General features: G+C 33.5%; 1 protein-coding gene across 2 annotated transcripts; it reads right to left on the reverse strand.

Moving 5' to 3' along the window:
- Positions 1–327: 327 nt before the first annotated feature.
- On the reverse strand, positions 328–18,867 carry LOC124919779 (chromatin modification-related protein EAF1 B-like). Of its 2 annotated transcripts, XM_047460112.1 has the most exons (23): positions 18,694–18,867; positions 15,622–15,827; positions 15,461–15,515; positions 15,277–15,362; positions 13,840–15,181; positions 13,601–13,720; positions 12,819–12,974; positions 11,321–11,515; positions 11,033–11,113; positions 10,362–10,419; positions 9,771–10,270; positions 9,614–9,667; positions 8,993–9,050; positions 8,693–8,886; positions 8,543–8,596; positions 8,376–8,456; positions 7,915–8,052; positions 7,641–7,754; positions 5,718–5,815; positions 5,383–5,598; positions 4,717–5,089; positions 1,409–2,987; positions 328–770 (listed from the first exon to the last, which is right to left on the reverse strand). In XM_047460112.1, exons 2-22 carry the CDS (start codon positions 15,762–15,764, stop codon positions 1,500–1,502), a joined length of 5,604 nt encoding a protein of 1,867 aa, XP_047316068.1. In that variant the 5' UTR covers positions 15,765–15,827; positions 18,694–18,867; the 3' UTR covers positions 328–770; positions 1,409–1,499. The 2 variants fall into 2 exon arrangements, with proteins under 2 accessions (XP_047316068.1, XP_047316069.1); XM_047460113.1 differs by lacking the exon at positions 9,614–9,667.
- Between the last annotated feature and the right edge of the window lie 3,361 nt (positions 18,868–22,228).

Below are 22,228 nucleotides of genomic sequence, written 5' to 3' on the forward strand. Positions count from 1 at the left end.
ATTATTTTTGCAAGATTTTGATAATAAGACATGCAAAAAAACAAAATATATTATCTAAGAACTAAAATTAATTCTCAAGATGTCAACACAAATAATTTAATAATTCATCTTACACAAATCTGAAATAACCCATCCTTTTATCAAATAAATATTTTGTTCAACAAAACCCACTATCAAACAAGAGCTAGGAGACACATAAGTTAAGGGGAATGCATTGGCAGACTTCTACAGGTATTATTGTACATTTAGTCAAATTACTAATTAGTAGTACTACTAGTGCAAAACAAGTTTTATTTGACCAAAGGTGAAATTTATAATCAACTGATCTGAAATAATGCTATATCAACATTAAACAGAATAAAGTACTACACAAACATATAGTTATTCACAAAAATTTCCTCAAAGGATCTAACAATCAAATTGATGGTTACCCTTTCATCCAAAAAGAGCATTAAGCAATACATTGAGCTAACCTAGGGGCCACCAAACAAATAGGACCCCTTTTTTCGACTGAAAAAAATTATCGAAAGGAAAAAAAAAATAATCACAATAAAGATAAAGAGTAAGATAGATCCATCGCCCTATACACATACCTCTCTATTCGTGTTTCCCTCCTATCCTCTTGACACCCTACAGCAAAGACTAATTTACATGGTATCCAAAAGAATTTTTACCAGCCTGCTTGATTTGCTTCAATCGAAAACCTAACGATACCCGCAACAACCACCTCCTCAATCTTGCACTTTGTCTCATGAGATGACAGACAGCTTCTGCAACATAACATTTGTTGTCATAGTAAGGCTCTTTCATAAAAGAAATTAATATAAGAAACAAAAACCCTCAAAAAGAAGAATGCAGGAGAGGTATAGGGTTCCCAATTGGGCAAAACACAGTTTATGAGGCGCTAGCATGTTGGGTTCAATATTCATTTCAGAGATTTACTAGTACAACAATGGAAGATCCAGATGTATAAAGTTGCACACTTAGAACAGCATTGACATTCGTTTATATCCCGTTTCTAATGTGAAATGGTGGAATAGCTAGTGTCGGTTATAATTCATTGACAAGCTCGACGAAATAGGGAATGATCTCATAAAGAATATTATAATGTTTCATAATACACAACAGAAACCAATGATGAAGATTCAAATTTAAGCCTCCCAAAGACACAAGATCTAATACCATGCAAATTTTGAAATTAAAAAAGTGAAAGTAAAATTATGACACCATTAATAAAAACCTAGATTGCATATCGCATGGTGTACCTTTAACCTGTGTAACAAATAATATAAAATTATGTGTTATTTTGCACAATGGAATGTTAACAATATGCAATATATCATAACCAACATCAGAAAATGAGAACTCTTTGAGTATGCAATGTATGAAATCAGTACACTTTGAATACCTGTACAGAGTTTCTACAAGAGCATGCTAACCCGATCTTTAAGGAATTGCAGCTTCAAGAATTCTTGAGTTGTTTGAGGCTGAGAGTGCCTTCATTCCTTCATCGGGTTAGTCGGTCTCATGCTCAAATTGTTATTTTCAGCCGGCAAGTGCTCGGTCTGTTGCTGAGGTTGCTGTCTAGGAGTTACCTGTTGATTTGATGATTTTTGCAGCTGTGTCATGGGTAAACGCATATTAGGTGATTGTATTTGTGGTTGCTTCAGCACATTGATAGGTGATAAATCACTGGATGACTGCCCCTGAGGAAGCCCTTTACCCATTGTGGTCATTATTTCACTACCAGCAGCATTAGTCAAAGACGAATTTGCAACTGGGCTTGAGCTCAATGCTGAATTTGCATTAGAATCATATTCCTTTTCTGAAACTTTACCCTGGCCACTGGTAGAAGAACCAATAGCCTTTGAATCAATAGATGATGTTTGAGATCCTGTTACTTCAACCACTTCTGTTGGATTGCCAACAGTCTGGTCGTCAACTTGGCTTTTATTCTCCTGCAGCTTGTTGGGTGGGTCTGGGGGACAATTGTGTTGTAGCACTTTCTGGGATAACAATTGAGATTGATTCACAGACTTCTGGTGTTGCTGTAGCTGTTTATGGTTTATAGATGCCGTAGCTACTGGAATTGTGTGATTGGAAGTTGGTCTCATATGACCTTTACTATTATTATCCGACTGAATCGGTGTATTCTGGACTTGCTTTGTGGAAGGAATTGGCTGGCCATTGTGCATTTTTGTTTGTAGGCGATTTTGATTCAAATACTGAGGTCCTGGTGGCTTGGATGTTTGAACATGATTCACTCCAGACACAGTATGCAAACCCTGTCCTTGAATCGAATGCATCACCTGGTCTCCTTTGCTGGAAGATTGGTTTCCTGGAGCAGCAGTTATGCCATTGGGAAGGGAATAATCTTTTGAAAGGTTTCCCTCTCTTCCAGCTCCTTTTGAAAGCTTAGCCTGCTGTTGAGATTGACTCTGTTGTCTCTGCTGAGGATGTTGCCCGCTAGATTGCTGAAACTGCTGTTGGCGTTGTCGTTGCTTACTAACTTGGGTTCGGCCAAACCCATGAGGTGGTGTGTGTACGTTCTGATGTTGCTGCTGAGTTATGGTAGTTGTGGTGGATGGTTGAGATGCTGGTGCTAATGAAGCTTGAGGTTGAAGTTGGGGACTATTAGGAGCAGAGGGAAGATGATGTTGAGGAGGCACATGTGTCATATGCTGCTGATGCTGGTGTAACCGTTGTTTCTGTAACTGCCTCTCTTTTGCTAGCCGGTGTGCATGCATTTGGTTTTGAGTATTAGCAGAATGATTTTGTCCTTGAATATGGGAACTATTAAGAAGATGGGATTGTTGTTGCTGCTGATGCACTGGATGCAACTGAACAGGAGAAGTCAATGTCTGATTAGAGAAACCGGGACTTAGACCTCCAAAAGAAGGGACTCCTCCCTGGTTATTCCCTTGTGATATTTGCATGTGAAGCTCTGGTGTAACAATTTGCCTTTGATGATCTGGATTCTGTCCAGGCTGTTGAAAAAATATAAAGAAATTCAACCCATAAACTGACAGTAGATGCTACAATTCACAAAGGATTTTGACAAAGTCCATACATTCTTGCTCAGATTCCACTTTGTAGCTACCTACTAAATGAGGGTGTAATAAAAAAAACATAAAACTTGGAAAGGTATAACAAGCACTAACTAACTTGGAAGTAATATTTTAATGAAAAACAAACTCAAGGCATATTAGTAACTTGGACAAGCAATAGCATTTAAGACCTCACATTACGGCCTAAAGCATACCTAGAGAGTGTAAAATGTCAACCCATTCAAAGTGCTAAGAGAAGATAGTGGGTATGAGAAAGATGATAAATACAAAAATCCAATAAAAAAAGGTTTTCAATATTAGATCTTTGTAATAAATCTAGAAACTAATAACCCTTATCCATTAAGTGAATACAAGAAATAACCGATTCAGCTCTGATACAATGGATCCATTAAGCCGTATTAATGGATTTTTTATTTTTTATTTTAAATTAAGGAGAACTAGCATGACACCCCACGGTCATGCCTCCCACCTCAACTCAAAGCGCTTCCAAATGGAATCAAACCCGTGACATTTTGGTCTCTTAAGCCGACCGACTCTTACTACTGGTTTAAGTCATATTAATGGATTTGTGATGCAATGAGTCCATTTTTTGAGTTAATTATGTTTTTACCCAAAAGAAAGCCCCATTCGGGCCCTTACAACCAACCATCAACAAACTAGTTTGTTTATGAGATCTGGACTGAAGAAATGCAAGGGCAACTGGTAAACCAAGAAACAGACTTGGGTGCAAAGAATGGGATGGATACTACTCAACTCCTCCATTTAATTCCTTGTGTTGATTGGGAAAATATGTGAGATTGGGCTTGTTTATACCTTTCTTATCTTTTATGATTTCCTTAATCTGTTTGGCTTATTTTTGTTGAATAGATAAAATTATTTTTCTGTTTATTTGTGATACTCAGCCTATTGGTTATATCCTTTATTTCGCTTTTTCGTTGTACTTGCCAATGACTTCTCATTAATTAAAATAATGCTCCGGTCCTCCCAGAAAAAGAAAAAGAACGTCTTCCAGACCACAGCAATGTAGCAATTCTTTATCTTGATTGGGAAACAATAAATAGACAGCACTTTGTCTGAATTCAAGCAATCAGTCATAATCAAATGACACTTTTATCAGAGTAGCCCAAATAACAAAATGAAAAAATCACTAAACTATACAAAGGAACCCAAAATCTCAATAGAATCGACACAAATTTGACTTACAATGCTAAACAAGGATCCCAAAGTCTCAACAAAATCCACAACACTAGAATATGAGGAAGTCCAAAATGAGACCTAGGGCTTATTATGTTTTACTATGTCCTAACCTAGGTGATAACAGTTACCAATTTTCTTATCCATGCAATTTTACTGGACATACATCTTACAACTTTTCCCAAACACAATTTTCCATCAAATCAACAAATGATTACATAAATTTACTAGTACACTCAAACTTATCAAACACAGGGAAATTTTGTCTCATAAAGATTACCACTAAGTCACTAACCACCTGTAGTATCCATGTCTCCCAAAATGGGATGATGAGATTGCTAGTATGTGTTTTTTTCCCAAAGAATAAAGAGTTGTTAAGCTGTATGGTAACTGAGAAGGAACCTTATTCAACTGGAATTGTAATATAAAACTCAGAAAGAATTACAAATCTTACCCGCATCATATGCATATTATCACGAGGACTCAACATCCCTTGACCTGAACCAACTCCATGATGCATATTAGTGGGATGTGGCATTGATGTCATATTAGAAGACGGCGCGCTACCAGAATTCAGGATTGATGGTGAGGGGAACCCTTGCAAACCAGGTCTTGTCATTGGCATGTTTCTATTCTTCCCACACATAACACCCATACCATTTCCACTAGGCAACATTCGAACACTACGATCTGTTCCCTGGGGAGCTGAAGGAACTGGCAAACCAAGTGTCTGAACATTTCTTCCAGGTACTTGATTGTATTGTTGCATTCTCTTCTGTTCATCAATAGGTAATGCTGCTGATCGGGGAACAACATATCTACCATCCCTGTAAGAGAGTATAAAACACGGCTGAAAATCAAATCAATAACAAAAATGAGACAATGTGGGAAAAAGATGACATTGAGTGTACTTGAAACTAGTATTTTGTCAAAATTCACAATGATTTCAATGGAAAATTGAAAAATTAAAATTGAATGTGATTTTTTTTATATAAGATTTTTTTTTCCAATCATGAACATAATACTTTTTGGATCATGAACCAAATTATAGTGAGATTTGTGTTGCTTCAGTTGGTTTAGAATTTTTTTCATACCAAAGCAACCCAATATCACATGTTACCTCATTGAAGTATTGCCCGGGACAGACGATGATGAAAAGTTATTGGCATGGACCACACCAGATGAACCTTGAATAGAGGAGTTTGCACCAGAAGTAGGAAGAACAGAAGCCATACTGCCAGGATGTGTAATAGCTAAGCCACTTGCGAGAGAACCTTGGTATCCAAGAGAAAGACCATCAGGGCTTGATGCAGGTGTATCACAAAGATCAAGAGGCCTTCATTTAGAAACACCAACAAGCACAAATGGCTTCAGTAGGAAGAATAAATGGCTAATTGGAGTTAAACTAAGAGAATAAAGCGTTGAGTAGAAAGAAATTTTGAATGCAACACTTACGTGGCTGGAGGTCCTCCATCTACATAGTTAGGTACAAGTTGAAGGGCGAGAATATGAGATGGGTGCGGCTGCATTCTTTTTCCATCTATGCAATCATTCTACAAAAGGATAGATAATTATCAGTTCAAAATTGGAGTAGGATAACAAATTCCAATGTGAATTCAAACAAAATGGTAATGATGTTGGCTAACATATTCATATCTGCATTAAAAGATGCTAGGTCTATATAAAAGGACAACTTTCTTCCTCATTTTTTTATATCCACTAGTTACAAAACTTATTCCGAAGATACTGGCTTCTTCAACAGGAAAGGTATCTAAATTGTATCAAGAGATCACTTGTTCGAAATGAACTAAACAAGCAACATAAAAGTATCATTAAGAGCTCCACCTGTAGTGTTCTTCATATTTATCTTTTTCTCCCAATAGTTTCCATTAAGAGAGGTATCTATATCCATGTTGGTACAAGTGTTTCTTAGCAAGTTACTTACTGTAACTTCTCAATAAGTACTTTAAAATGGGCATGAAACACTTCATGATGAGCACTATTTGAATACAAAGCTGAAAATACCTAACAACAATAAAGATGGAGAAGGAAAAAAGGCATATGTGCCTTCAAACTGTTCCAATCATCTGCAAATTAGTGCAATCCTTTGGTCAGTATCGATGTCATCAAGTGTCACTTTTTCGTTAAGCATTAGTTCAGTTATTCATTAAATGCTACTGCTTTTAAGGACACGGTTTAATTATTCATTTATACACTAGCTCATTAAAGGGGCACAAATTAATAAATTCACATGTTGATTTTCTTTTCTCCTAAAGGAATTTTGTTCCAATTATGCCCACATAACTTGAAATATTGTGATTTGAACCCATATCTAGAGGACCTCTGCCAACGGCATCAATTGTTGAAGGTTGGCCAGTTGAAAGTAGGTTGACGCTATTTGTAGGGATCCATAGCTAAGGGTGAAATCAATAGATTTCAAAATTTCAAGAGTAAACTGTTACAAGAGAAATATAAGGGTTAGTTTACCTAACCCTTAAATAAGTCGACAAGGCTCCTTGCCACATCAGCAGATGAAATAAGTGAATAACAGCATTCTTTATCTACTTTCCTACATGGCACTAGTAGTTATAACAAATAACCGCAAGTTTTGGTGGGAAAATAAGGAAATGCAGTTGACATGAGGGGATGCAGCTGGCAGAATTCATTATGATTCATTTGAACAATTGAGTTCTCTCTCCAGGTTACTCCACAATTTTCCTTTTTCTTAGTCAATTCTATATTTATCTTCTAACACATTTTTGGTAATTGTAAGTCACTACAATTCCATCTCTCTTCATTCATATTCTGCTATTGATCTTCTTTACAAGGTCCTCCTTATACGTTTGAAGTTAGGTTTTACTGACAATTCTAATTCTCAGTATATCACAAACCCAACAAGGTTGGGTTTAGGGAGTAAAATCAAAATGGAAAAGAATTCAAAGGGGAAAAGGAAAAGTACCAATTATCTAGATCTTATAAACATGGTGCAAGAACATGTCGGTAACAAGAAAATAAAATTATTCTTGGTAGGTTATTTGTTTAACTTAAATATGCATTATCAAGATAGAATTGCATATAGAAAAACTAACAAAAATGGGCTAATTTAAACCAAATTGTGATGGGCCTGATGGCTATAGGGGAATTGTCGTCCTTAAATTAGCATATAAGAACAAATTTACTCCTGACGACACGGATAAATTTATGGGTTTATTAGAGAAAAACTATTCAATGAATCAAGGTATTTCAATGAACCATTTACATAACAGCAAAAACAAGAATATCACATTCAATCATCTAACGCATGTAATAGAGCCGGAAGTACAGGAAAAAGGCTCATGAAAATCAACTTAGCATACAGTTTCTAGGTCATAAATTTACCTGTGACCTATGGCTCAATTTTTGCGATATCATGATAATCTTCTCAAAATGTGATTTAAGCATATCCTCTTCCACTGGCTCCTGCAGACGTTGAAACAATTGTCTGGCAGAACCCTGCTCAGCATAGGGTAAGACAAAACTATTATGCAATCCACGCTAAATTGTGAGAGCAAAAGAAAGGGAAAAATAATCAATCAAAAAATTCACATGTTTTCAATTAACATACAAAAACTATATATGTATCATACATAAACAGAAAAGAGAGGTAATGGACCTTAGGAATGCCTGGCAAGGTAGATGGATAAGGTTGAGAAGATCCTGAATCTTCAGCACTATCAGCACCATCAACAGCAGTTCTGTCCATCAAAACGCTGTGCCGTTCCTTGCATTCTTTAGGCCTACGAAATATACACTTCAAATAAATGTAATGTCAGTATAATGAAGGATAGGACAAAAACATAGGATAAAAGTAGGTTGAAACATGATTTATAGCTATGTCTTTCGCTTTGTTTTGTTTTCTGATTTTTTTTTTCCCTCCCCCGTTTGTAACCATTGAACGCTTCTTGCGCTCTTTTTTTCTATGAAAGTTGACCATTTATTTGAAGTGTATATATATAGAGAGATATATATATATATAATATCTGTACATGTACATGTAGCTGATTTTGTAGATAGTCTCGGACCTAAGACTAAAAGCCCCACAAGAATAATAGTTATACTGAGTATTTTAAGTACCTTGAATTGCAAAGTATTATTGATGGCATCACTCACAACTTCCCAGTTTGGGCCCAAATCATGTACAAGGACAACAAGTGCCTGAGACGTGAAAGCCAACAAGAAAGTCACATACAAAATTTCTAGCATAATAGATTATTAAGGTGAATGATGAAATCAATATCAACCTGGTCTTCAAACAATGACCATGGACTTCCACTCCCACTCTGCCCAGCAGGTATCTGCATAATATAGTATTTTTTTAATTTATTTATATAAGAATATAGAAGAGGCATAATAGGACATGAGAATGTTATTGACATTATAAGCATTATTACCTTGAAGGCTTTGAACTTCTTAATTCGATCCCGGCCATTGAGTATTCGAATTATTTTATTAGGGTTGTGCATATTACTCATCTGTGAAGCTGCAGGAGAAGGAATTGAACTGCCTGTTTGGACATGATTGTCCATGGGATTATCCAGTGACTTGAGCATCTTTTGCTTCTTTCTGATATGTTGCCCAGGAAAACCTTCAGCACATACTGATAGGTAAGTATATGGCCAAAGAAATGTTAAAGCATTGCAAATTTCAATCAATTGCACTCCATATGGACATAAGGCAGAAAAGACTATTACCACTGCTTCCATTAGAATCAAACTGATGACCATCCAACCTCCTCTTTGAGTGATCCATCTGAATTTCAGAAGACAAGGAAAGGAGGTTTATTTAGTATTATTCTCAATACCAGTAAGAATATTTATTTTCTTATTTTTCCTCAAGAAGAAATTAATGTATACATAGCCATAATATGCATTTAGAATTTTTACACGCCTGAAGGAATCATAATAAATCAGTAAAAGAAATGAAACAATACATCAAGAGTCCAAGGTCAACCTGTTATCAAATGAGAAAAGTTCTAGTAAATTAACCCACAAGATATCCATACAAATATATATTGACACCGAACCGGTCAGAATCCTCAAGAGCTCGATCCTTACATATCTTCTCGAGAAGCTAAGACTGAATCAATGTATAGGCCACCTTTGGTTTTCGCTCATTATATTTTCTTTTTCTTTAATTTTTGCTTTCTCATTTAACTTATTTTGTTGTTGGTTCAACTGACATTTTAAAAAATGACCATTCGTTCAAATGCACACGCACACATACGGATATATATGTGTGTGTGTGTGACAGATAGTCGAGATAATTTCCATTTAATAAGCATTGATGCACTTTATAAGAAAAGGAAGGTCTACCGGTTCAATTTGTAATGTTGTATCAAACTGCCATCTCTGATCATAAGGGGTACCCTGTACCACAGAATATATGGAAGAATGTGTAACAAAGAGGAACCCCAAGGTATTTCACAGCTCAATATTCTAGGATCTAAAAAGCGATAAAAGTAAATAATACCATATACTTTGCCTTCTTTTTCTTTCTAGGTTTTGATACTTCTGTTGAATCAAATGGTGGCTGCTTTTCAAAGTCACCCGTAGACTCAACTTCAAAACTGTTTGGCAAGTATCCACTACGATAGGTACTCTGGTCATCTTGAAAAGAGTTTGTATCACCACTAGAAGAATCAGTCTTTGTTATACCCAGAACACCTCCAGAACTTCCAGTATTAATAGGGCCTAAAACCCTTGGCCTTGAAGCAGTTCTCATGCGCTTCGGGGGAATTGGACCAACACTAAGATTGCCAGCAGGCTTTTTTCCCATTTGGACGGTCTGTTGATTTCTAAATTTATTTTCCATGTTTGGCATATCTGATCCTCTGTCATATGATCTGCCTGTATAAAATCTTATAGAATTCTTCTTTTTCTTTTGAGGGAACCTCGATGATTTATTACTTCCAAAACCACCAGGCAGAAAATATGTGTTTGTTTCTCCTTCATCCTCGTCATAAATATTTGCTTGAGATCAAAGAAGGGTAGATAGCCATATTAGTCCATGCCACATAAACAAAAGAAGTGTTCAAAGCAATGAAATCTGTCGCACCAATACCTGTTGCAGCATCATGCATTGAAGATGTATCTACTTCTTCTTGTACATTGCCAATTTTCTGTTGCAAGAGTACATTTATAAAAACTAGTCAATTACCTAGATAAAGAAACACATGAGACTTGGTAAAGAAAAAACAGCCAACACTTTCTAAAACCTACGCCTGCTATTCTTCTCACCAACACTTATCTAAAACCTAAATTACAATTTTCTGTTGCAAGAGTACATTTATAAAAACTAGTCAATTACCTAGATAAAGAAACACATGAGACAAGGTAAAGAAAAAACAGCCAACACTTTCTAAAACCTACGCCTGCTATTCTTCTCACCAACACTTATCTAAAACCTAAATTACAAATTTGGAGATATTAAACTAGGCCTTATTCCAAACAAAAAATTTGTCTTTCCAAGAGGCGTTAACTTCAAGTGGTTGGAGTTGTGTCTTCCCAACAAAATGTTCATTTATGCCTATCTTGGAAGTTGTTTTTTATTTAACTAGTCTCTTTTATTTTCCTATAGTTCCATTGTAATAGTTTAGCATTTCCAAATCAATAACCAAATACATATCAATCTTTTCTCTTTTCATTTTTCAACAACAAATTTGGTATGTAACACATTCTTCATCAGACCACCCTAATTTAATGACTATGAGTTCAAAAGAGAAGTATGTTTACCTGACACCGGATTATATAAGATTCAATGGATCTCCTATATGCCTCCATTGCCCCGAAAGGAACTTTGTAGAAAAGGTTTTCCTGCAAGAACAGATTTCAGTCTACACAATTGTTCATACAGAAATTACAGAAAAGGAACAAGACTAGGCTTTTAGGTAACTCATGTTTCCATCAGAATAGCTAATCTCATAAGATAAATAGAGTGTACTTCATAATAAAAGTATAGCAATGTTAATATTATGGGTATAAAGGCCTCAAAAAAAATATTAAGGGTGTAAAGGAAGTTACTCCTTGTGACCGGTCCTCCGGTAATAGTTTCATAACAAGAAGATCGTATGTCCAATCAGGATTTACTGTGGTTTCTTCTTGGCTAACTGCAGTAGCACATTTATTATATTTAAGAAATCTCGCAGCATAACCATGGACAGCAAGCAGAGAATTTTTTTTTCCAGGACTCGAAGGTTGAAAATGGTTGAGTTTCTCCTGTAGGGTAGCAACAAAAACATAACAATAAATTCAGAATGGGGTGATATACAATATGAATCAACCAATGAATACAATAAGGAAAGACATATTTACATTGTTCAGGGAAGAGAAGCTTGCAGCAAATGAATAAGCACCCAGTCAGTGAACATACCATATGACATTAATACCAACCAAATGTCATGTCAAAATTAAATGAAAACGCCCAACAGAAAAATTCATAGCAAAGTCACACAGGTTTACCATCACAAAAAGAACAGTGATCCAAACAATGGTATCCATCATATGGAAACTATAAGTTATGTACATGACTTTTTGAATTAAAAGCGGGGCAAGGGATCACTTTCTAGGTTTGGTGCAAACATAATTGGTTACTTCTAATTACATACTTGGTTACTTCTAATTACATAATTGGTTACTTCTAAGTTCTAAGAAATAGTTCAAACTGGGCCAGTAGGATTAAAGGTTTTCTTCTTCAAACTTTCGCATCAATCAAGAAGAAGGGGATGTGCACCGGATGAGACTACTTTGAGCTTATCGGAATCTAACTTCCTTGTATTTCATTTTATTTAATTTCTTTGGCTTTCTTCACCCCCTTATGTATTCTGCAATCCATTTAGGAACGTTTATTGCCTTCCACTTCTGATTATGAATGAAAAGTTGACATTTAAAAAAAAACAAATTGTACTCAAGGATATGGCATTTCCCATTTCTAAATATGAGTTTCCCTTATCCGGGAAGAACCAAACTAAGAATCATATTCTAACTCACATGAAAACAGACAGTAGAAAAATTCCTATAGTCAAAACAATTTGGCAAATGAAAGGTACTTAAGGATTATAGTCAAAATGCAATAAACTCTACCAGCCAACTAGATAATAACACATTTGTATATTGAGGAAATTGCATATCGATATATCGATTTTCTTTGAGCTTAGCATGGGATTTCATTACCACCAAAAAAGATGCATTGCTTTATGACTAAATATTACAATTTACCTGCACATTGATATGATTTACTCAAAACAGTTTCCGGCTGACAGTTTAACATGCAAAACCATCAGCCATACAGAATACTGCATAGTGGCTTTGCTTGCCTTTTGATTATCTTCAAAATATCTATATTCACTATTAGAACTTCACATGTATCTCTATCATTTATATAAACTATCTATAATTCACTACCCAAGATTTACATAAGGCTTTCACAGATACAGGAGATAAATCAAAAGTAAAATCCAATACCATATGAAGTCTATATTTCATCAACACCACAAGCATATACAACTCCTGTTTCAAATACCTCTGCTAATTGCCAGAAGTCCATTATAGCTTTTGCCAAGGAATAAGCCACTTTCTTTTGTTTGCAATGGTCAAAATTTTCCTTAGATCTTAAATGAGAGGCAAAAGTAATTTGACGTCCCAATTGAGCAGCAGCAGTTAACTTCCAGAGACGCTCCTACATGTCGATATAAAGATGTAAATTTAAAATGCTGATAAGGTGAATGACTCTGCAACTTTTACCATCAGCTATGTTTATTACCCCAACTATATCTTGAAGAACATCACCACATACAAAGACTACAGGATGTCATTGAGATGAATAATAACACCAATATATGTGTGTGGTTTTCTGTGTAATTAGGAGCTTATTTCATGTAGGATTCTTTTTTAAATAATCTGATATTTTTTAAACAAAATCTTATTTGATGAAAAAGTGGATTGTTTGGGTTAAATGTAAAATATCTTTTGTATTTAATATTTAAAATGTTATAAAAAAAAATAAAGTAACGGTGATTTGGTATTTTAGTTGATGAAGTGATGTGATGGGATGGGATGGAATGGGATAAGGGCTTATTGAATTAAATCCAAATAACCCTTCCTTAAACAAGGCCTAGGTTTGTCAAACAAAGTAAGAATAAAATAGCACATAAAATTAGTTTATAGAGTGAGGGACATAGCTTAAGACAAAACATATAATCATCCTAACTCACACATAATAGAGGAAATATAAGGATGGGCATATGAGAAGCATGAAACGGCAAGCAAGCAGAGGAAAAAAAGTAAGTTTTATACTGATCAAACCTGTGAAAAATCATTGGCCAGCCATGCCATCTCTTCAAGGACAAAATTCCAATGGGACTTTTGGAAATTTTCCGTGGGCAGGGTTATGACAGATAGCTCAGCAATTCTTTTCTGCTTTGCCTGTTTATAGCATTGCTTTCATCATTAAGGTTCCAAAAGATAAAAAGAAAACAGGTATAGTCTTGGATAAAGACAAAGGGTTGTTTTTTCTCGAAAAAATTAAAGACAAAGGGCAGGACCTCTATTGTTAAAGCTTCTTCAAGAATAGCATCTTCATGTGCTTTGATTTCCAGTTCCACACAAGCTTCAGAGCAAGGTTGCTTCTCGAGAGCCATTGAATAATGCTGAGAAGGCAAGATTGTTTGAACAAGAACAGAAGCGTCCACTGAACCACAAGTCTTATTTGAAGAAGCCTTTTCTGTGGAAGCTAGGGATAAAGATAAATCTGTAGAAGCATTTCCCTTTGGTATAATGGACTCATCCCTAATTTGATCGTTAGCTCTTCTTTCTGTTACTGAAGCAGAATTTCCATTTGGTAAAACACTATTCACTGGAACAGAAGATTTCACCTCATTTTCAATGTGGCAGACACTGTCCAATAGTTCTTTCTCAGATCTGAAAAGTGAACCATTTCCCTGTTCACTTTGATAACCTGAAGGCCTAACCTCGTTTGCCGAAACACAACTTCCATCAAATTTATTTTCATTATTCCTATCAGCATCCGCATTCCCTAGGTTTATGAATGCTTCATCATTTATATTTCTATTCAAACTGATTGGTGTGCAAGATGATTCTGAGTCTAAACACTTGGGACCACGTGTAACATTACCATCTTCATTGACCATTTTCGATCTTTCTCTCTTCTCATTGCCAGGGCAAGGTTTAGTTTCAGCTTTTACTGTAGCTTCAGATTGTGGACAATGTACTACTGAAATCAACTGGTCACTTCCTCGTGTAGATTCCGGTAATCCAGAATTTCCTTGGGAAACAGCTCCAGAATGTAGGCTGGGTTTTTCACCAAGAAAACTTTTGGAAGCACCTGGCTCAGGAACAGGTGGTTCAACAGTAGATTTTGCAACACCTAAATCGTCGAGTTCCATAACAGACCGACTATGTGAAGGTGTCGCTTTACAGTCTAAATTACCACTTGGAGTACATGGCTTTGAATTGCAGACTGGTGCAATGCTTTTGTCCTTCGAATTATTTGCATCAACTATAGACACCTTAAAATCCTTTGGACCTGAAGGCACGGAAGGAACATGACCAGGACGGGATTGAGCATTATCACGATTAGGTCTTGTCCTAATCCTCCGCCTATATGCTTGGTTTTTTGGGAAGGGAAGGGCGCCTGATTCTCCAGATTCTTTGGCATTTTGACTACCTTGAAGTAATGGAGCAATGACATTCTTACTAGGTTGCACAGGATTCCTTTCACCTCCAATAAACTCACTTTCTCCATCAAATAACAAAAGATTATCAGCACTATTAGGTTCACAGACTGCACAAGCCCCTGGTCTACCACTACTTTCAACTGAATCTCCACGAGGGGAAGTGGTTTGAACAAAACTATCTTTGGCCTCACTGTCACACCAGAATGAAAAAAAACAGCATATGACGAGAGAACACATAACGTGAAACAATAATTACATATTTTAATGCACAACACGGCCACAAACCATCCACGAGGTTGATTGGTCAGTGAAGTAGATTGGACACTAACTGAGGCACCATTCCCTAGCTTGTAGTCTAAAGGATTGCCGCCCTACAGAAAAAAAAAAAATCAATCTCACTGGACACATATATAAGTTAAGCATCACAACTTATGTAGATTACAGAACTAGCAGTAAATCTATAACGCACCCTTTCAAGAAATTCTAGCTCTCTTCTTCTTTCCTCGCGAACATCATACTCCAGCCTGTTAAGAAAACTTCAAGGATTCAGCTTTTCATTACAGACACTGAAAGACAAAACCTGAAACAAAGAATAAACTTGTAATCATAAGAAAGAAAGAATGGTGTTACCTAAGTTCATCCTGAGCCTCCTCAATTGCTGGATGCTGGGGTGCCAGTATGCTACTAATTCCAACTCTTCCATCAACAACTTCTCCCATGGAATCAACCTCAGCATTCACTCGGGGAGCAGATTCTAAGATGCATCCATGCATACCTACCCAGAACTAACAGCTTTCAGATGTTCCCCACATTGATGGCTGACTATGGTTATTTTTCTGAAGGCATAAAAGTAAAACACAAACAGTTGATAGATATTTAGGCGGTGTTTGATGTCACGGCATATCAATTAACCTAAATGATTAAGTGCTTATTTGAATTGAGTTCATTCGAGAAATATTCTAAAAATCACATAATTAGTTATATTCAACCCAATTTAAGTTAAAACAATTAAGGTAGAAGTCTCTAGGATGGTTTAACTTGGTAACAGTAAGAGGGTCAAAAAAAAAAACTTTAGCTGAAAACTAATCAAATTACGTCACTATAAGGGTAAATTGGTCTTTAGTGACTTTCCCGATATTAGTTCTACATTTTAGCAAATCCATTTATACATATCAAGTACTTAAAATTTAGATATTTTCATTTGGTTTATTCAATATTTATTTTTCACACTTAACCCAATCGGCACTTAAAATTCAGTTCAACACTTAAGTTTCAGTTTTATCAAACGCACCCTTATTGTGAAAAGAAGATGAATATACAAATGTTTATAAGCATCTCCTTTTACCTTATTCAAATGAATAATATGGAAAGCAGTTAAAAAGATGGAAGACAGATAATGCAAGTGGCAATTTTTTGTTGTAAGAGCATATTTTGTGCATGAACAGCAAAATTACTTGAATATTGCCCGATAGGGTTCAGAACCAATATAAGATATATCTACCGGTAAACAACTCCAAAGTTCATCTTCCACAATGATTCTTTCAAGATAAAAAAAGTATCACAGGCTTTGTTAGAGTTAAAGAGTACAACTGACCAATGTTTCTGGCATTATAACCAAGATACCTAATTAATATGAGACCATAAAGTTTCGGAATTAATTAGTATAACTAAGTTTCTTAGCTAGTGTAGTCTCCTTGCATGTGCCACAAAGCAAATATGTTAATCATTGCAGATATAAAATGAAGAATAAGGTCCTAAGAATGATGCTAGGAACTCTACTATGTGTAATAGTCTTGCACATATTGCATCAAAACTCAATATTGGTGCTTCAAGAAAACAACATTATAAGAATTATCATGATAAATATATTTTCTTTTTTATAGACTAGGGAAAAACTAGAGGAGACTAGCAGAGCATCCCAACGCCACAACTTCCCACTTCAAATCGAACAGAGACCAAACCCTCTTAGTTCAAAACACTTGTCACTTGAGCTACCGTAGGTGGGTATGATACCATAAGCACGCAAATAATTGTTTCATACCATTCTCCCACAAGCATAAATTGCAACACAACTTATTCTATTATATGTAATATATCCCTTTCTCTATTCTTGGTTTATTAATATTCCACTCTCTAGATAAACTATAATGGCAACAGTAGGTTAATATTTACCCTGACCAACAAATTCAAAACCAATCCAAATTGTCTTTCTAAGACATTCTCTAACAAATATAACTATAAATTTTTCTTTGCCTTCTATATGATACCTACTATTAATAAAAATTTAAAACATTATTTCCTATTGAAATTTAAATTAACAGAATGGTATTCATTGTTTGGTCTCACTCACCCTCCCTTTTGGAGTCAGTTTATATAATTACTCTGAAAACATAATTATTGCATGAAGATTTTCATGAGATTCAATTTGTAGTTCTCTTTCCTAAGGTGACATCACGAGCTCGTATGTATTGGCACTTTCAAAAAATTAATTATCTATGCTAAGTTCAAATCCCAGATTCAACATTTGTGATACCCAATACATTATTGAGCATAAATAGACAGCATAACATTCTACTGTACAAAGTCCTAGTTGAAAGAAGCAAAATGTGAGATAAGACACAAAATTTCTTCTTGATTCAAAAGTGTGTTTCCCAGTATGTAGGTCAATATAGATATATTATCTGTCGTACAAAAAAGAATTCACTCTTTTGCACTTGTTCAACCATATTTTCATCCTGATCTGAATGACTTAACACAAATTATTTGAAAGTACTTCAATATTGAGTTCCCATAAACTAAGCAAACATGCTCATTGTGACAACCATAAATGAGATGCTAATCAATCGCCTAGCATATACAAACGAAGAACAATGGATGGAAGTTTTACTTAGTTCTCTTTTCAGCTGCAATGGATTCTCATAGCAGTCATATGTAACACAGATAGAAATACAAACAGTAGAAAGGAAAAAAAAGAGCTGGGTCCACGGTAATAAGTTATAGGAAAAATTGCTGTGTGAAGTTCCGGTTTTTATTGACTCTGTCAAGACACAATATAAATCAAATTAAAAAGAAATGTATTTATTGATCCCAAAAGTTTGATTTAATGGTTAAGAACTAATTCTCAAGAGGGTGGTGCTTAAAGGAAGAGAATAGCCAATCAAGATAGAGAAAATGTTCATCCTATGAATGTGCATGAACACACTAATCAAACATTCAGTTGAATCTTCAACTGCAATGGAAAATATGCTACCCAACTGTCAAATAAAGGCAAATTTCAAGCCAAATAAGAAGCATGATGAGTGATGACATAATATAGAAGAGTACCCCTAGAAAAAAAAAAAGTCCCCACAAAGCAATAGTAGTAAAAAGTGCAAATTTAAGATTCCAACAGCCTAACTAACTTATTAGTTTTACCTGTCTTGTTTGGACAACTCCAATTGATTAACTGTATAACATAACATAAAAGAAAGCTACTAAATATAATACAGAACCCTGACTTATAATTACAGGTAAAAAAAAAACAAAACAAAAAACATAATGTAAAGATCGCATTTAAGGTATTCTGACAATGATTTCACATGTCAAACCCTAATCAACACTTGGTAGAAAATGAAATCTCACTTAAAATTTCTAGGGTTTGCACAGGAACCACATGGAGTTTCAATTGTAGGGTTTTGCAGAATTCAAATAACATAATATCACCTGAACTGGAAGCAGGTCGGAGAAATTTCAACCCAAGAATAAACAAAGAGACCCTGATCCTTCTTTCCCGCCTAGGGTTTCCTTGATTACCTCAAATTCAGAGAATAGGAATTTGTCCTAACATAATGCTAGCCATGGCAACATTAAATTCCCGCATATGAAGCTCCGACCATTTTTTCTCTCGTGATTCTTATATATATATATATGCTTAGGGGAAAATATAATCTACCCTTTTTTTTTCTTTTTTTTCCTTTTTAGTTCTATTTTTCTTTAGGTATTTTTTTTTCAATTTATTTTGGGATTAAGATTAATCATTTTTATTAGGATTGGTTAGCAATGGGGTTATTTAAATAATTCATTTTGATTATTTTAGTATTATAGTGGATAAATTTATTAATTTGATGGATAAAATTATATTTGAGAGAATAATAAATTATTTAAATAATAAGATATTATATGATATTTATAGTTAAAATTTCGATTTAATTCATAAAATTATACGATTTTAGAAGAGTTTTAACCATTCCGGTTATATGTAACTTTTCAATTAGTTCAATTTTTAAGATTTAAATTTATGATTTTAAGATTTTACGTTTATACGAATTTTTTAAAAAATTATTTTAATTTTATATTTTTAAATGATTTTACATAGATAAATTAATTTATATTAAATATTAAAAAACATTATTCCTTCTATAAAAAAAAAAATTAGAGAGAAGTTAAAAAAATATTTATTTATTTATCCTTCTAATAATTTTTCTAGTATTGAATGGTGTCTTGTTTCTTTTTTACCACATATTTAGTTAATGTTTTGTTTGGTGCGGTATAAATATATTTAGTTGAATCAAAATTTTCATTTTAAATTTTTGTGTGAATAATACTCTCAACCATTGGTGGGTTGTTTGTTCCTCGTACCTTAAAATTGTGTTTTGAATATCATTTATTGAGTTTGTGTCCCGTCTTTTTCTTAGTAAAAAAAGAGACAAAATTATTAGAGGGTATTAACGAGTTATTAGATCTTGAATTATTTTTTATTTTTTTAATAATTAGTTATTTGATTTGATTTTTCATATGAAGGTCATATATAAATTTTTTTAATGTTTCAATTATATATATATATATAGTCAATTACTATTTGGCCGAATATTTTTTTTATTATGTACCAACTAAGGATAATTTTTTTAAAAAATTGGTAAAGATTCTTTAAACCTTGTTTAATAGGTTTATTCAGCTTGTTCTAATTTAATACTCTTTATTTAGAAATTCAAATGAGTTGGATTTTAGAGTAATCTTTAACCAATTGTATTTAATTTTTTCTGCAATTTAATATTGTATTGATTTTGTTTACTAATTAATTTTTTTTTTTATGTATAACTCATAATTGAATTAAATGGGAATTAAATTTGTATGAAAAAATATTATGTAATTCATTTTGTAATTATAACTTTTATTAGTAAAGTTTATTTATGATTTATTTTAAATTAATTTTATATTTAATTATATATATATAATAAGAGGAGTGATTTCATTATTGGTTGGAAAATGTAAAAGTGGGAGGAAAGAGAGAAAAGAGAAAAATTATTTGATTTTTTCAGCGAATAAGATTATGACACATCATTCCCTCACCAAATTCCCTCACCAAATTCTCTCACCTAATTCCCTCACCTAATCATTTCTCATATAATAATATATAATTAATATATTTTATATAAGCTTTTATAATTTATAATTTGTCGAGTTTAAATGGGAAAGCATTAATTGTGCAAGTAGTGGGCTTTTGTATGCCATAAAGAATCAAAGATGGGGCCTTTACTAGTTTGGTAATAATTGGGCCATTGTTTAAGTTGATTTTTGTTTTTGAAAACTAGAATTTTTATATTGAATATTAAAAAGAAGTAGCAGGTAATCGTGCAAACAATATAAAAATTTTAAGACAAAAATTACCTTAAAAATATGACTTTATAATTTAATTTAATATTATTTTATTTAATTATTAAAAAATATGACAAAACTTACATTTATCTAATCATTTTATTTAAAATTATTTTGTTATTTTTTAAACCTACCCAAAATCATATAAATTAAAAACATTCGTTAGGTGGAAATAAAAGTAATTTCGATAAAACAAATATTCAAACATTGAATTTTGGATTAAATTACCAATCAAATATAAAGTTCTAATGAGTCTAATATTACTTATTATTATATACTTATTTAAAAAAATGAGAATATTAAAAAAACATTTAACCAATTCATTTAAATTTGATAAAACGAACCTTAGATTTTTTTCACCAATGTTTGCGTTACTCAAACCAACATTCTCACTTCCATTTCAACTACCAAGGTCCGCCCATTCACATATAATAATTACTTTTTTTGTAGGGACTCAAACCCTAGTCACCAATATGAAATGTTAATATTTTAACCGCTAGATCATTTATGATTGTTGAAATAATTTTATAATTTTGTGTATGCATATATATATTTTGACCACTTTCAATTGATACCGACCTATTATCCATTGGCAAAGAACATCCCAATTACACTTTAAAAATTAAGCATCATTATATATATAGATTAGTTAGTTAAAAAGTTGAACTTATAATGTTAAAATGTCTCGCGTTCATCTAATTTGGTGATGTATTTAAAATATAAATTGTTATTATCCTAGTTGGTTAAAGGGTTGTACTTGTTTTGTTAGGTTGCAAGTTTGAAACATACATATAACATTTTTAGTTTTATTTTTAACCGTTTTAAGTTTATGGGCGGGTTAATCCACAATCCGACCCAAGTATCCATTACTCTCACATATATATCCAAATTAAGCACAGCTCTCAACCCGGAAATCCGAACACTTTAAAAATTAAGCATCATTATATATATATATATATATATATATATATATATATATATATATATATATATATATATATATATATATATATATATATATATATATATATAGTCCTTAATACTTTAAAGCCAGAATTACAAATTATATTTTTTATTGGGTGTCAATTATAATTTTGGACCTCCTATTTAAAACCTTATAAATTAAGGCATTGCCTTTGTACAAAATAAAGTTTTTCTCAAACAGATTTACATATAAAAAAATGTTAAGATTACTGTACTTTGCGAATGCTGGAAGTGAAGAAGAAAAGTCTATCAACGTGATGTTGTATGTGAGGAAGATGAGTTCGTCGACGCGATGCTATTAATATACTTACCTTTCTGAAAGTAGAGAAAGAATGTAGAAGATTATATGTGATGAAGAAGGAACAATTGTATTGCGGATGATAAAATGAGAGGTGAATTTAGGGTTTTTTTCTTCTAATAAATAACATTTATTAAAAATAAAATAGGTGGGCACTTGTAATTGTTTATTTTTAAATATAAATGCCACGTAATTTATTTTTTGACGGACGCCATGTCCGTTAAAAACTTTATTTTGTACAAATTGACAATGCGAAGCCCGATCTATGATGTTTTAAATAGGAGGTCTGAATTTACAATTGATACTCAATTTATAATTTTG

Source organism: Impatiens glandulifera, chromosome 1 (genome assembly GCF_907164915.1).
Source record: "Impatiens glandulifera chromosome 1, dImpGla2.1, whole genome shotgun sequence".
Classification (NCBI taxonomy): Eukaryota; Viridiplantae; Streptophyta; class Magnoliopsida; order Ericales; family Balsaminaceae; genus Impatiens; species Impatiens glandulifera.

What these genes read in the sequence shown, in the direction of transcription:
- LOC124919779 (XM_047460112.1), bottom strand. Translation starts at nt 15,764, where the DNA reads ATGCATGGATGCATCTTAGAATCTGCTCCCCGAGTGAATGCTGAGGTT. An exon ending in TGGCCAATGATTTTTCACAG is followed by an intron (nt 12,975 to 13,600) that starts GTTTGATCAGTA and finishes ATCGACATGTAG; the next exon opens with GAGCGTCTCTGGAAGTTAAC. An exon ending in ATAATATGCATATGATGCGG is followed by an intron (nt 2,988 to 4,716) that starts GTAAGATTTGTA and finishes TTTTTTCAACAG; the next exon opens with CCTGGACAGAATCCAGATCA.